A 15,495-nucleotide genomic window follows, 5' to 3' on the forward strand; every position below is an offset into this window, starting at 1 on the left:
TCTGCAATTTTTGTTCATGTTAGTGCCCAAACTTAGCACTACCTATGAAACAGACAGAATTGTGTTACTTGATAATCAGGCTGCTTCTGCATAGTTGGAATTTGATGCTAATTCCAGACAGTGGCTGAAAACAATCCATTAGCTGGTCAAACAAATTCTAATAGAGAGTTTAGCTTTTCTTTCTACAATTTAACACATATTCACACTGCTCTGTGCTTCATTTGTCATGGGATTTTAGTGTGCTAGCTGAATATAAAAGATTAATCACTAGCATTAACACAAAACCAAGTTGTTCCCATAACCACAGAAAGACTGTACATGCAATTCTGTTGATAAACCAAGAACAGTATCACCCACACCATCCTTGTGCAAGATGCTATCTAATATTAAACCACTTATCTAAAGTCCTACCTTCTCTGCACACTGGATCCATTTCAAACGGGCTGGAAGAAGTCACGGAGATCTCATCAGATGGTCTTCTGTTGTGTCTCTGAATAAAGCCTAAATAACGTGCACTGTTTAGTAAGCCCAGATACTCCTGACAAACTGACTTAAGACATTCAAAATTCACTTTCACAGAAACTAATTAAAAGTATACCACTCAATCTCACTACCTGCATGCAAGCATATAGTCCCCCACTCATTTCTGTCCTGGTCATGCTGGATAATGGCATGCCATTTTTCAGAACCATGCTGGAAAAGAGGTACTGAGCCCAGTCTTCAGCCGTCATGGAAAACTGTGTCATCTAAACCATTCATGAATACGTATCTTGATCATTCAAGACTTTCTTCCTGGAAGACAGGTCCTTTCTTTAAAAATCCTTCCACTGATTTCAGAATCACACTCAACCATGCTAAGTTATATGTACCAGACTCCCATTTCTCTGGGGACAAATTGCAACTGTTCTCTCAACCTTCTTTCATCCAATTATTCAAACACAAGTGACTATGTTCCTCAAATGCATCTGCCTTGCAGCTACGAAGCAGATGAGTTTAGCCACAGCTTTCCTTGTCCCACGTTCTCAGTAAGCTGATGGCCAGTCTGTGCAACATTACATCCCCCTTTTGAGCTCAACCCTCTGGTGTGGAAGGCCGCAGCTGACTGATGAGCCTGCAGGCTCCTTCACCATATTTACTATTCAGATCCAATGGTTCCCTGATATGCTAGTGTCATTTCCACTTCAAACCAGCCTCCTTTGTAGCAACTAAAAAGAATCGGAAAAACATCTGTGCCTCCTTGTGGAGGCGCTTCTTGAACTTTCGGCACCCAGACATTTATTCTCTAGTTGACTGTGTTAGAAATGCACCCTCTCCTTCCTATCAGGCATTAAAAACCATGCATGATAGCTAATGTTTGGAAAGGTCCTACTTTTATGGGCACTTATGGGGTGCAGCATTTCCAGGTACCAATAAAACCATTGCTTTTTGATACGAATACAGGATTTTGCCAAATCAGATCTTAACTTAAAGACCATATTCTTAAAGATTGAAAAGAGAGGGAAAAACCCCAAGAATCCCTCACTTTAGGGGCACAGAGAGATCGTTCTTTCAATGCGTCTATGTAACAATTCCAGAAAAGAACTCTTTAATTACATTCCAGAAGCAGCAGACTGGAACTGGACTGATTGTAACAGAAAAATTACACAATATGGGAAGAACAGTTCCTACCCAGAACATAAAAAATAAGCTACTATGCTAGCCTAAAACAGAACCCTGATTATACTATTTCAGACCTCCTGTATTTTAGTGAATATAAATCTCTAATTATTATTGTAGTCTAGAATTTACACTGACACAACATAGTGAAAAATTCACTAGACAGTATCAAAAATGCATCCTATCCTCCCTTTATTTCCTCCTGCAATGAGTCTTCTCAGCTAACTGTGTAAGTTTGTTTTATGTTGTTGCACTTATAGGGAGTTTGGATTAAAATGGGTATGCATTATATCTTTCATTGCTCAAGAAACAAAGACCATCACCTTCGGAAAGATACTGAAAAACTCAGCTACAGTGATACAGGACAGTAAAAGAGAATTCATGTTTCCTTTTATTAGGGGAAGATCTTAATACCTGAACCAGAAGGTTTTTAAATATTTATTATTTTATGGAGTGTGAGACTGACATGCAATATTCTGATGCACCACAATCCTTATGTCTTACCTTCTGACACATTGGAAAACCCGTGGGGATAGGGGCGGTCCAGCAGATGGAAGGTAGAAGGTAGGCTGTATGCCAGTTCCGGCTCAGGCTCAAAGGAAAAATTATCTGTTGAAGTGAATCAGAATTATAAAGTTGTATACTGCTTACTTACACACACGGAATATCAGTCCTATTGACCAAGTACAGCTCTACTGCAAACACAGCAATACATCCCACCAACAAAACTCCTACATCTCACTCCAGTGTACACCCTAGTACCCAAGGACTTACACAGTCCATACAGGTCAGTGTTTACTGATCTGTTAATACAACAGACAATCCATGGATCTGTTAATATAACATCAGAAATACTTCCAGGAAAAAAATTCCAAAAACCAAAAAAAACCCCACACAACTCCACCGCTGCCACAATGTACAAATATATACAGAGTTGAGCCTTCCAGAGCTGCAGCACTCCCTTGGGGCAGAGTAAGCCACTATTTATTCTGGTGCTTCTGTAAGCTGTTCATACAAGAAATTACATACCCGTGGAATTTTCATACTGACTTCTGCTTAAGACATTAACTCTTGGTAAATCTCTGCTGTATTCAGAGCCATGTCTCATGGAGGTCATTGGTATGGCCACAGGGTAATTCTGTTCTCTTCCACTGTGTTCTCCATACGAACCGTGTAGTGAGGAATCATAAGAGGTTTGGTGAGAGGACAGATTCTTTTGAGAACTCCTCCTGTGTGAGCAACAAAAAGGAAAACTCCAAGTACCTCAAACACTCTCAATAGGTATCCTTAATAAATTGTTAGCTATTATCACAAAATTTGAGTACATTATAAAAACAAACCGATACTGAGAGGAATTTGTATTTATAACTCCAATATCATAATTCTGATTTGGTCATCAACTGAGTTAGACTAAAACTTTTTGCCACCTGAAGTTAGCTTGGACCCTACCTAAACAAGAATAACTGCTTGGAAAATGAGGACATACAAGGTTACAGCAGCACACTGAAAATTACTACAACTAAAAATATCCATGACATTACGCCATAAATCCTAAAACACATTTAACTGACAAATTCATCTAAAACATAAAAAGCAAACATGCCATTTGTCTTAAATGTTGTCTTCCTGTAACAACTTTAAAAATGTATGCCTGAGAATGCAAGCATAAAGGAAGGATTAAAAGAATTCTACAAATTAAAACTCTGGACAAAAAGTTTATCCTGCATATAAATAGAGAATTTAATTTCTTACGGCACAGTAACAACAGCAAAATCAAATAAACCCACCTTCTATCAATTTCCAGTGTCTCTGAGAAGTGGTAGTCTGGATTTTCAAAGGCTTCATTGTAATGGTAAGACATGACAAGTCCTTGGTTTGAAGGATGAAACCTTCCTTATTTTTGTCTCTGCTGCTTCATTAATATGTTCATAGGAAGACTGATTACAGGCCTAATTACAAAACAGATGCATGTACATACAAAATGAAAAGAAAGGAACCTCATTTTAGCATCTTAGAAGATTTTGCCACCCTGCTAACAAATAACATGAAACAATATAAATCAGAAACTTAGTGCTAATTACTACCACAAAATTGGGTCCACCAGAAGTTGCAGGCAAAACGGGAACTAACATTTCTGTATAGTAAGCTCTCTACAAAACTAAGGAATTGAGGTGCCACATGAAGTTTTCCCCAACACTAACAGTGAAGCCAGGCTTCAGAAGCATGTTGAAACACTGAGAAGAAGAAAGTTCTCTTTCCTCCTCATACAAGAAAAGCCAAATATACAAATTTTCTCCCAAGTACTACATTTCCAAAATTGAAAAGGAGCTAAACTCTGCCCACTTCCTTACTAGCAGTGGCATCTTTAAGCCTTAGCTGACTTACAAGGGACCCACTGGACCACTGTTGCGTACAGCTGATATTAATAATGAGGGCTCTTCTAATGACTTAATATCTTGAACCTGTAAATAGGTTTGGGTTTAGCTTTATTTCTCACAGAGTGCTCCATTTCAGTCTTAAGCAAACCAGACTTGGTTGGAATTTAACAAATGGAAGTCCAGGTAAGTCAGTGAAAAGAGAACCTTGTATTAGAAAAACTGATTCCAAATTAAACAGGCAGTTCTTGCACTTAATCAAAAGTCACAGTCAAAATTTAAAAGCAAGCCATTTTCAGCGTTTGTTCTTAAAGGCACCATGCCAAGTTTGATCAGCTGCCACTCTATTCAACAACAGGGAAAGAAAAAAAGAAACAATAAAGACATACCTGGCAAAATCCATCAGACCCTGCTCCACTCCTACAAAAGCAGAGCTGAATCTCATTTAATAGTACAGCCTTAACCAACTTTTCTCTCTGCAGTAGTTTTTATTTGTGATTAAAGGAAGAACCACATGAAGAAAAGTATCTTCAAAATGGGTAACTGTACAGTATCTAGTTTCTCCTCATTTTGCCAGAAGAAGCACTTAAATCACCAAAAGATCTTGGAGGACAGTCTAAAATCTTACAGTGTGACATACAGTTATAAAACACTGCCCAGGTTTTGCATGCTGACTTGCAAAGAGATCTGCATATAAACACAGGTGGTTGGTTGAATTCAAAGTCCTACATTTTAATCAGACCATTGTCTACACTTTCATTATAGCACAATGAAGCACGCTATGAGGGCTACGTTTTCAGGAAACACTGGGTAAAAAAGCATACCAGGCAATTTGAATACATGGTGCATCGCCCACCTCTTCTGTAAACAGTGGAATGTGATTACTGCCAACAAGACACTAAACACAGCCTTCCCTAGGTGAAACTTGCATTTCTTCAGGCAACAGTTTCACATTTGCAGAGACACAGTGAGATTCTCATGTATTCACAAAAGTTAACTAGCACAGCCTCCCCCCCTTACCTCCAAAGAAGATCAATAAACACCCCTGGAATCTAAGGCTCTTACACAAGTCATGCAAAGTTTAAATCTCCTGAGAGGTATGTTTTCTGTGACAGAAACCACTTAGCTCTTGATCATTCAAGAACTAGCTTAGAATATATCAGAAGTTTTATACAAACTCTTGAGGACGTAGTACATTCTGTCCTTATACTCCGTTAAAAAGCATGGAAAACAATTCTTGAAAAAAGATAATCATGGTCTTCTGCAAAGGGTTGCTTGGAAAACTGAATTTCCCCCCATAGCAGTATTTTACATTTGAAACTGTAAATGAAAAGTTCAAGAGGAAAAGACTACTTCCTTAGGGGAAGAAAATTCTCAGACAACTCCCTTTAAAGAGTGTGCAAAATTACATTTTTCTGTTTTTTAACTGGTTTTCCAGGAACCAAATTCACTTGGGCTGAGCAACCCAGAAAGTTGGGAGGCCTGCCAGCAAGGCAGCAGGAAAGCTGAGCACTAATCTAAACAGCTCATCAACTTTCCTGGTCTTCATTCAAACTGTAGAGAGAACAGATATTTTGATGGAAACATATGGATTGTGTAAAATCAGCATTACCCAGAAGCATCAACCAGCTCTACCAACCAATTTGCTAACACGCAACCAACCAGAAGAAACAGATCAGCTTGACTAAAAAATACATCCATCACTTCTTTCTTTTACTCTTTTTAAAGACCTCTAGGAATATCCGTAAAGGCTTGCTAAGACACTCAATTAAGCCCAAGACAGACTGTCTATTGGTTCCATCATTATCTACCTTATTTCCTTTCAGACTTAAGATGTGCTTCATGCCAGGATTACTACGAAAATCCACAGGGACATTTACAGACTAACACTAAACCCAGCCACTCTGTTTTTCCTCCACTCCCAGAGTTTTAAGGATTTAAAATAAATTCCCCATGTACACTGAGGCAAATTAAATCTTTGCATTTTGTTCCTGAAAAAAACTATAGATATTTTCCTCTTGGTACCTGACAGCATTAGATCCCAAACCTTGAGGCACGTGACCATAGACAACCCATATGTTTCTAGACTGAGGCTGCAGTCACTCCAAGATGCTATCTGGTACATAAATGTTGTAGAGTGGGATGGAGGTGCATAGGTAAGCATGCAAGCTCAGGGTGTACAGATAGCATGCCAAGGGTGTGCAGGTAGCACACCAATCTACCCACTTCCTCCATCCCAAGCCCAATGATCACGAGAAACTGTTCTTATCAAATCAGAGGCCTACGTTAGAGGTTTGGTTTGGTGGACTGGTAGTTTATAAATTTCTGACCAGTCATAGTTCAGTGGAAAGAACACAAAGCAGGTAACGCTCAAATTAAACCACCTCTTTCTCCTTTTTGACCTATGATGGGATGCAGTAAACCATAGCTCCAGGAAACACTATGACATTTAGACTTAGCTTTCCCTTTTAAAAGTTATTTTCCAGAAGGAAAGGGAAAAAAAGAAAAAAGCTGTAGAACAGGTCATTTGTGAACAAAAAAAGGAGAAGCTTGACTCATCTTCCCTTTGCAGAGTGGTGTCCATTTGCTGGATGACATTTTGGATCTCAGCAAACAACTAGACAAATCTTGTGTTCCTCCTCTGGAGAATAGGAGGGTTCAAGATCAGTGAGTTTAATAGTCATCAATATGTAAATAAGTTACAGGATAGGTAGGTAGCAGCTGTTTTCTGCTTAAATCATTCAATACACATTGTAATGATACAGAATAGGAAACTCCAACCAGTACAGACTCATGCTTCTGGATTACTTTCCAGAAAAATAACTGCATTCATGCCACAGACCAACACCCTTGAAAAAATATTCCAGGTTAGTTTCATCGATTCCTGTACAGGTAATTCTCTGATATAGACACTAATCCTCATTTAGAATACAAATCAAACATGAATGTCTTGCTAAGATAGCATTTTGTCCTGGTATCGTGTTTCAGGAAAGCCACGTAGACCTTCAAGTCCTTTATGCATAATCCCTCAGTAAAAAGGATGACATAAAGTAAATGCTACTTACACAAAGCTTGAAGAGGAATGGAAACAGTAAGTTCCAGAACTACATCATAGTTGACTTAATAGTTTTGAATTAAGGGAACAAAACTCATGGAAGAACTGATTCAGAAGGCTGAATGTGCTCTATTTCCATAAAGATCTTTTAGTTTTGTAGGGTACAACTGGACAGGGCTTCACTATTACCTAGATTGTTTTTATTTATGAATTCCTGTCCTGTTCAACGTTCCACACAGCTTCGCACTGGAAAAGTCAGATTTCCAGAAGTCAAAAGTGAGTTTGACAGACAGACCAGATTAAAGTAGATTACATGCTGCATCAGCAACTAGGTCCCAGTACTGACCACTGCTCTTCCACTATCTCAATCCCAACAGTTTCAACACTGCAACACACCAGGAAAGCCTCTCAGAAAATCTAAAGATCCTGTGAACTGACACTAATCAAATGCTACACTCAAGAAAACCTGACCTTTAATTGACATATTGGCAATGAAACGAGTGTGAATCACAGAAATCACCTACTTTTTATGCATATTGCCAATGTACCCAGTCTGCACTGACAAACACCAGCTTCTACCATCCTTCCATTGTGTTTTTATTGATGTCAGAAGGGTCAATTACAGGAGCCAATGTCAACTTTGCTATCTTATACCTTCAGTCAATTTCAGCAATGTGAATTGTGCCTCTGCTACAAATGATCTTCCCAGTGAAAGATGGTATGTGGTAGCACTAAAGACTCATCTACTACTGCATAGGCAAAGGGCAAACAACCAAACTGGGAAGTGAGAGGAGAGAATCACAGCATCCCTACTACAGTTGCAATGCTGCCGTGTCCCTCAACAGCTTGTTGGATCTTGAGCTCACAAAGGAAGGTACTTCCTAGTCCTATAGCGCAACGCTAACTACCAGAATTCAGATCCCATCCTCCCTGTCCCCCCACCCTTCGTGGTGAGAGCAGGGTGCAGAGAGTAGCCAGGCAAGCTGGCAGAAGCCAGCAGAATAGTGAGTGTCTGTCTGACATGGGGGAACAGCCTACTGTCAGACCATCTCTGCCCTCAGCTGGCTGTTCCCATTGCCTCCAGCTACTGCCTCAGCCTAACAAGCTCTGCTCTTTATTCGCTCTTTACCTATTTTTTGTACTTGTTTGCCTTGTCCTTTCAATTTATCATTCCTCTTGTAATTTCCTTCCTCCCTCTCCCCCCCCAGTAAAGTAAGACCACAGTATTTTCATCCTGTTCACTTTGTTTGCAAGTTATATCCCTTCTATCACCTGCAGCTGCTTAGGTAAGGCTTTTGGAGGAGGACTAGCAACTACTTTGTGCTTGCAGTGTCTCAAACAGGATTCTACTTTTTCACCAGAGCTTAGACACCTTTGTTATAAACGTGTTCCTGAAACATTACAAAAATTGTTACAACACATAGTTAAATTCTGGTGTCCAGTAAAGTGTCGTAAAGACGTGGCACACGCTTCAGAGTTTTTGCTTGATGGCAGTGGATGAAAGTTCAGATACTTCATTAATTCTGTGAAATTCATAGTATTCTCCCTTATCTACCACACAAATCCCTGCTTCTCTGCCCAAAAGGCCCCACAGGATCACAATTTTTATGGACTGAAGTATATATCACAGTGATTACCTAATCTTTTCCCCAGAGACCCCTTCCAGAGCAAGTCTCTTTTTGTTTTCTGCTTTGTTGCTTTTATTTTCTTAACTCTGTCCACAAGTTGCAAACTTCATCCGTTGGGGAAATTATGAGCAATGGGTAAAGAGGAACAATCATGGATTTATAACTACTAAAATTAGAAATAGGGAACTGAAGAGTAAGAACAGTATACCTGGCAGAGAGAGGAAAGATTAACAAGAGTAAGAAACCATGAACAGAACTCTGCATTATTTCTTCAACACTTGACAGACATTACCTAGCTCATAGTCTGACCATTAAGGAGAAAAAAAGGCTAAGGCAAGAATCACTTCATATCTGTACAAGTCAGTCTTATGACTAAATTTCCAAACTGCAGACTATCACGTTCCTTGCACATAGCAGGACTAAATCTTGCTTTGCAAGTTTTTTAGGTCTGTCTATTAACCAACATTACCAGCTACTTGTATTTGAAGGAAATGACTGGTTACAAGAAAAAAGGAAGCTGTTTTTGAGTACCTGTTTGGAATTAGATTTCCGCTTTCAGTGGAAAGGCAACCTACCGCATCTCTATTAGAGGCATGAGATACTGTTTACTAGAACAGTTTTAACATTTTATCTTAAAAGAAAGCTTTGTTTATTCTGTACTTGCAATGGATACCTATCCAGTTTAAATGCAACCTTCAAATTATAATTTAATGAGCAATATCAGTTACAGAAGTCTCATTCACAAGTTCAATTCAAAAAGCTTATGAAAACTGCACATAGGGTCATATTAATGGGCAGGTTTTAAAGATACACGACGTTGTTGAACTAAAAAAAGGGCATTGTTCTGTTTGCAATTTCTAGCTTAACTTCCTGTTAGGATATTGTCATCTCATTACTATTTGCACAAGCAGCATTTAAGATGACCCTGAGGGAAAACAAAAGCTATTCACAATATACTGGCAAATAAACTAAGCTGCTGGAAAATGGCTGGAAAGAAGCAGTTTTGTCACAGGTTTCTCCTAACTCTTCAAAATTCTTACCAGCAGTTTTCAAACTGTTGGACAAATCATTTCACATAAACTAAATACTTTTTGTTTTCAGACAAAAAGCAGCGACATTAAAATGCAGTGTAACATGTTAGTACGTTAAGGTTCTATTCTACAATGAACATACAGAAGCTATGAACTATACAAATCACAATTGCAGGCTTTTTCACAAAAATGTGAATGAGGACACCACTGTAGACTGCTGGTTCCTGTAATGTCAGCCCATACAGCCATACCATACCATCTCACCACTTTATCGCTTTCATGGCAAGAAGTCCTCCCAACAAGCTTAGTCGGGGGTGGGGGAAGCAAAAACAAACCCAAAACCCAAACTGAAATCAATTGCTTTGGGTGGAGAACTGACACAGGAGCCAGAAACAGATGTCACTTCAACTATACTGCTTAGCACGGGCAGCCTGCTGCCATCGTCATCCCATGCCAGGGCTATCTGGCATGGGCAGGGACTGACATGGTGCCCACGCTTGAACAATCATACCCTGAACATGGCTCCAGAGCTACCAACTGGCTGCTTCTGCTGTACAGAGCAAGATCAGGCTGCTGTCGCTCCCAGGACCAGCAGAGGAGATCACAGTGACACTAGGTCAGTGGAAGCAGGAGTTGGCACAGCTCCGACTGCAGTACCATGGACTGTTTGCAGGTTTGCTTAGCCAACAGAGCATTACTAAGTGACAGAGACTTAGCAACAAAGTCTTGGATGTAAAGACTTGGCTTTTAGATCTACATTTGATCTTCTGCATAGAAATGTTTCAAGATTTGTAAGTTAGGGCATAAAGGAAAGTAATGCTGAGACTGAACAAGAAGACAGTAGTATTTAAATAGTGAGCACATGTGTTTTGAGGGAGTGCCAGAATGACTGACCACAAAAAAGATCTGAGATTTTTCTCACCTATTTAATACAAAAGTACTTCTGGCTTCCTGTTTTACCTATCATAACATACAAAACTCACAACTTTACTTGGAAAATACAATGCCCCATTCATTCACTTGCTTGCAGACTCCAACACACAACCTAAAGCAAGGCAAAAGTAGATGTCACGCCACAAGCTGGTGCTCCCAGCGAGGCTGGTGCAACACCTCACAGACTGAAGCGTGACACACTGGCTAAATATATCAGGGAAGGATGTGGCTGTTAACCCCCCCATGGGAACCAACCCTTCCAGCTGAAGGTAGTGGAAGCTCGTGTGACTAACAGGGCAACAAACCTGCGAGGCGCCACGCAGCAGAGCTGATGTGAAGGTCAAGGCAACGCTCTTTGTCGCCGAGTACATCCTTAAGCACGAATGCAGTGCAGCCCTAGCGGTTCTATCACTCTAAACCACCAGCCAGCATTAGTCAACTGCAGTCGCCTGTCAGGCAGTTCGGGTGGCTCCCCCAGGTCAGGTGCATGGAGAAACCACCTGCCAGTCCCGCCGCCGGAAAGCTGGTGCAGACCCTGCTCGGACCCCTGCAAGCTCCAGCCCCCGGCGACCCCGCCACTACTGAAACCGCAGAGCCGCTGCGGCGAGTGTTGCGCGACCCCCGGAGACGCCCGGCCCCTTACCTGCCTGCCGGGAGAGGGCTGCCCGGCCCCGGCTCGCCCGCGCCAGGTGCCTCGGCGTCCGCGGCGGGAGCCCCGGGAACCGGCAGCGGCTCCTCCCGCCGCGCCCTGGTCCCGCCCCGGGGGCCGCCGAGGCCACCCGCGGCGCTCCGCTTCCCCGCCAGCGGGCTGCGAGTGCACCCCGCCGGAAGGGGGGGGGGGCGCAGAGCTGCTCGTACAGCTCAGAAAGAAAGGAAAACACCACCGCCACGAGTTCCTTTCGTCTTACAGGCCGTAGAACACTTTCCTTTATTTCTACCGGACCTCCAGGATAGTCAGCCTCCTCCGCTCCGCGAATTCAAACGTGCTCTGCTTGTGGCCCGGACTGCAATACCACCACAATAAAAGGACCGAAAAACGTTTCTCCCTGACACGTGATGTGTTACCTTTACCCCTGTATTAGTCATCTGTAAAGCAGAGATAAAGAACGATCTTGACCTCACATATTTTTATTTGTATTAAAGGAAGGCTCATTTAGAGGTAAAAAAAATTAGTTCAGGCTAATACAGGCAGTAATAGTGGCTCCTGGATAGGAAATTTAATACCAGTCCTGTCTTCCTGTGCTCTGTTGGGACCAGAAGGAACTTCTTTAGTGTGACACAAAGGTACTATTTTTTCTTGTCTTCCTCCTCTCCCTATGTCTCCCCTTTTCAAACAGACATGGGCAAAACTGTAGACTGGACAAAGCTACAGCTGAGCACCAGGCAGGGTACAACACAGAGAAGCCAATGAAGAGCTGGGGTGGTGCCTCTTGCAGGAATTTCTGTCCCAAAACAGCTCAGCAGGGATGCCTGCATTACCTTAACTCACTCTGCTGCAGCTGGATGCTGCCAGCTGGACTCGGGGTTACCACAGCACACCCACCACCACACAACAGTTACTGCCAGGCTGGTGCCCAGTGCCCTTCCTGAGGGCTATGCTGTCCTCTGAACAAAGAGGCATCCTCAAACTGAACGTGGGGCCCAACAGCCACCACCGGGACAGGCACAGGTGGAAAGGGAAACAGGGTGAGGACAAGACTGGCTCTACTGTCCCAGATCTGTGGTCTGCCCATTACTTTTTTCCTTTTCGCTAACACTGTACAGAATTACAAAACCTCAACCACTTTTGTGTTAACGTAGCTTGTTACACCATTTTGGCATATCTTACCTCCCCAGAGAAACACACATCTTAAAACTTCCAGCAATTATTCCCAAGTAACTTCTCTGGTCAGCGAGATTAAAAAAAACCAAACAAAACCACAAATGAAAATTACCCCTGTCAGCCTCTGAATTAGAAGTGAATTTCACTTGCTAGCCAGTGGGCAACTGATAATAAACCAGTTGGCACCATGTTCAGAAGCTGTGCTGTTGTAATGGCTGAGGATTGCTTTTACCAAATGGCTAGTGCTTTCCCAGCTCCTAAACTCAACTCGGTAAAACACATCTATCCTATACCAGACACATTCAACATAGACTTAAGTGAAGTTTTCTAGTACTACTTTAAGACTACATTTTGCCCAAAGCAACATTCCTGGCATGACTGCAGAGGACTTGTCTGCAGATCTCTTGGACTGATCCAGAAGCTGCCTGCATGCTGCACAGGTCACAGGGCAAAGCACGGGGGTAGTCAAACACAACATTCCCCCAAAATTAAAACAATCATTCAGAATCTCCCTGAATGTTCAGAAGTGTTTTTGAGCTGTGGCGTTTTCAAGAGGAAGAAAAAGTGTCCTGAAACGGATGGTGTAACTAAATGTGACAGACAGATCTCCAGCATCATGGGAAACAGTACATGGCACTGGCTTCCATGCTCAGCACAGATTGAAAAACACCGCTTTTGTGAATAAGGTACATTGGACAAATAATGCACAAGATGAACCTACCTGCATGTGACTGGTCAGGCTCTGGCAGAATCATCCATTCTCTCCCTCCTCAGCATGCCTGTCTTTCTGGGATCCATAAAATTCATTGAAACATTTCCAAGTGTCTAAACAGCTTTCTCAACTGAACAACAACAGCAACAAAAAACAACAAAAAGAAAAGAGAGGCTAGAGAATGTTCTCACAAAATTCCTAGGGAAGTCAATCTTGTTTCAATTCCTCCAGTCTATTTACACAGGGTCATTAACCCAATACTTTTTCTAGCACACAGAGTTTTGGGAAGAGTTTAATTACTAAACAAGTGTATTACTCACCTACCTTCTTTGTATTCTTAGCAGTAAGAAAAGGAACATAAATAGAAAGCAAAACTGACACCCCAGATGACACCCCTAGAGAATTCTTAAACCATAAGTATTCCTATTTAAGACACAGCTGGCCCTGCTCTATGTTCACAGCCAAACACAAAGGCAACCCACGCTTCCTTGGCTTCAAGGAACCAATGGAAGTGGGTACTTGGGCTCTGGTGGTGCAATATGCATGCGTATCCAGCATATGAATTGCACACTTAGCGTAAATGCTGAACAATACTAAATGTTTTTTTAATAATGCAGCCAAGGGGGTTCAATTTCCACCTCCTGAGTTTTCAGGAATGATCAACTGGAAGTTGTTCAAACAATGCTCAGGAAATGTGACACTCAACCCAGAACCAAATTCACCAGTGTAAGCAGGCTTCACTGGGGTGTCCAGCTCTCCTACAAACAAGCCAATCCTGCATGCTCTCCAAGCTGAAATACAGCCCAGCCTTTTGGGAGGGCAGCAGCCAGCCACACATCAGCTTTTGCTATACAAAAAAATCCGACCTGAAAAAAAAAAAAATCATTCTGGAGATCTCTGAAAAGGAGAAGGGAAAAAAGCAAAAGGCTTGAATTCCTGCCTCTTGTACTAGCCTACAGAGTGACTTATCAAAAGATGAGGGCAAATTATAGCTCATTCTTATGGGAAAATAGCTAAAAAAGTTATATTCTAGACCAATCTACCAGTGCAAAGGCAAGAACACTTAAAAGTGGTCTGTTTCTTTTTTTAGTGTAGTTCAGTGCAATAAGGAAGTTCCTGTGCTTTAATTCTACATCTCTGTATTTCACAACAATTGCCCTTAAGATGTATCTTTCTTCTCTACCAGTCATACATCAAGTTACTGATCATAAACATGTACATTAAATTATTTTGCATACTTACATTTTTATCAATAACATTTTATGGTTTTATTATGAAACCTGATTATCCACACAGATTCTTACTGCTAATAAAGCAGTTAGAAAACCATATGCCTGAGCTGATGCCACTCAAGTGAAAGAAGTCAAGAAACATGCTTATGTCTGATAGGATGCCTTCAGGACCCAGAAAACTAATGACCTATTTTTTAAAGTACTGCAGAAAATGGATGAGGAATGTTCAGAAAAATAAAGTTATTGATTTACCAGTAGAACACAGTAAGAAATAGCTAGAAATGCCTATCCCCCTCCACATATAATTCTGTTGAAACTACTCAAGTTTTCTTTTTCATCACACATGCTGTTATTTTCATACTAAAGGCAAGAATTATGCCAAGAAATAAGTCTCTCAGGGAAGTTTACTACAACTTAACACAAAAACCCCACCCTCACTGCCGCATGGAGAAGGAGACCCAAGCACCTCCTTCGTTTGCTCCAGTTTATGCTCTGTTTTCACATTCAGGGTAAAATGGTGACATTTCCAGCATGGCCTGTGCCGCCGAGCCCAGTCACTCACAACCAGCTAGGGGGTTTGGGGTCACAAACTAACAGGAGTTGACCAAGTATCAGAGCATGTAAGAAGTTTTTACTGCACCAACACCACCACAGACATTTAACTAGCAGAAGACATTGAAACAAAGCCTGTGTCTAAGTCAAACATCTGTGAGGCGCCCAGCAATGTGAACACCCCACAGCCCTGCGTGTGGGGGCTTGGGCCTTGCCTCAGCCTGAGGGGAGGGCTGCGGCTGTAATGTTTACACCCCGCAGTGCTTCGCCACGGTATTTTTAAACCAAGCCCTGGGTAAGAGAAATAAGACTCCAATGTCCCAAAATTGGAACCTTTTCTCTTTAAACGTCCAAGTTCAACGGTACCAGGCGATGCTGCAGAAGGAGGTGTACCAGGACTAACGCCAGGGCTGCCGGTGCAGCAGGGAGAGGCCTAGCACGCCCGCACCCTCCGCCTCCGCCGCTCCCCTCACAGCGGGCCCCGCGGCGCGACCCCCGC

General features: G+C 41.9%; 1 protein-coding gene across 7 annotated transcripts in view; it reads right to left on the reverse strand.

Annotated features, from left to right (window-relative positions):
• TMC5 (transmembrane channel like 5) overlaps positions 1-15,459 on the reverse strand; it is a 31,117-nt gene extending 15,658 nt beyond the window's left edge. For 2 of the 7 annotated variants that reach the window (XM_080386672.1, XM_080386671.1), the window contains exons 1-5: positions 11,322-13,196; positions 3,444-3,605; positions 2,686-2,885; positions 2,161-2,265; positions 412-501 (exon numbers count right to left, since the gene is read on the reverse strand). In XM_080386672.1, the coding sequence (XP_080242798.1) occupies positions 412-501; positions 2,161-2,265; positions 2,686-2,885; positions 3,444-3,517 (469 nt within the window). In that variant the 5' untranslated portion in view covers positions 3,518-3,605; positions 11,322-13,196. Of the gene's footprint in view, positions 1-411; positions 502-2,160; positions 2,266-2,685; positions 2,886-3,443; positions 3,606-10,667; positions 11,302-11,321; positions 13,201-13,221 lie in introns of those variants that run through there. The other 5 variants (XM_080386670.1, XM_080386667.1, XM_080386668.1 and 2 more) reach the window with 4 other exon arrangements.
• Between the last annotated feature and the right edge of the window lie 36 nt (positions 15,460-15,495).

Source organism: Falco punctatus (genome assembly GCF_963210335.1).
Source record: "Falco punctatus genome assembly, chromosome: 4".
In the NCBI taxonomy this organism is placed as follows: Eukaryota; Metazoa; Chordata; class Aves; order Falconiformes; family Falconidae; genus Falco; species Falco punctatus.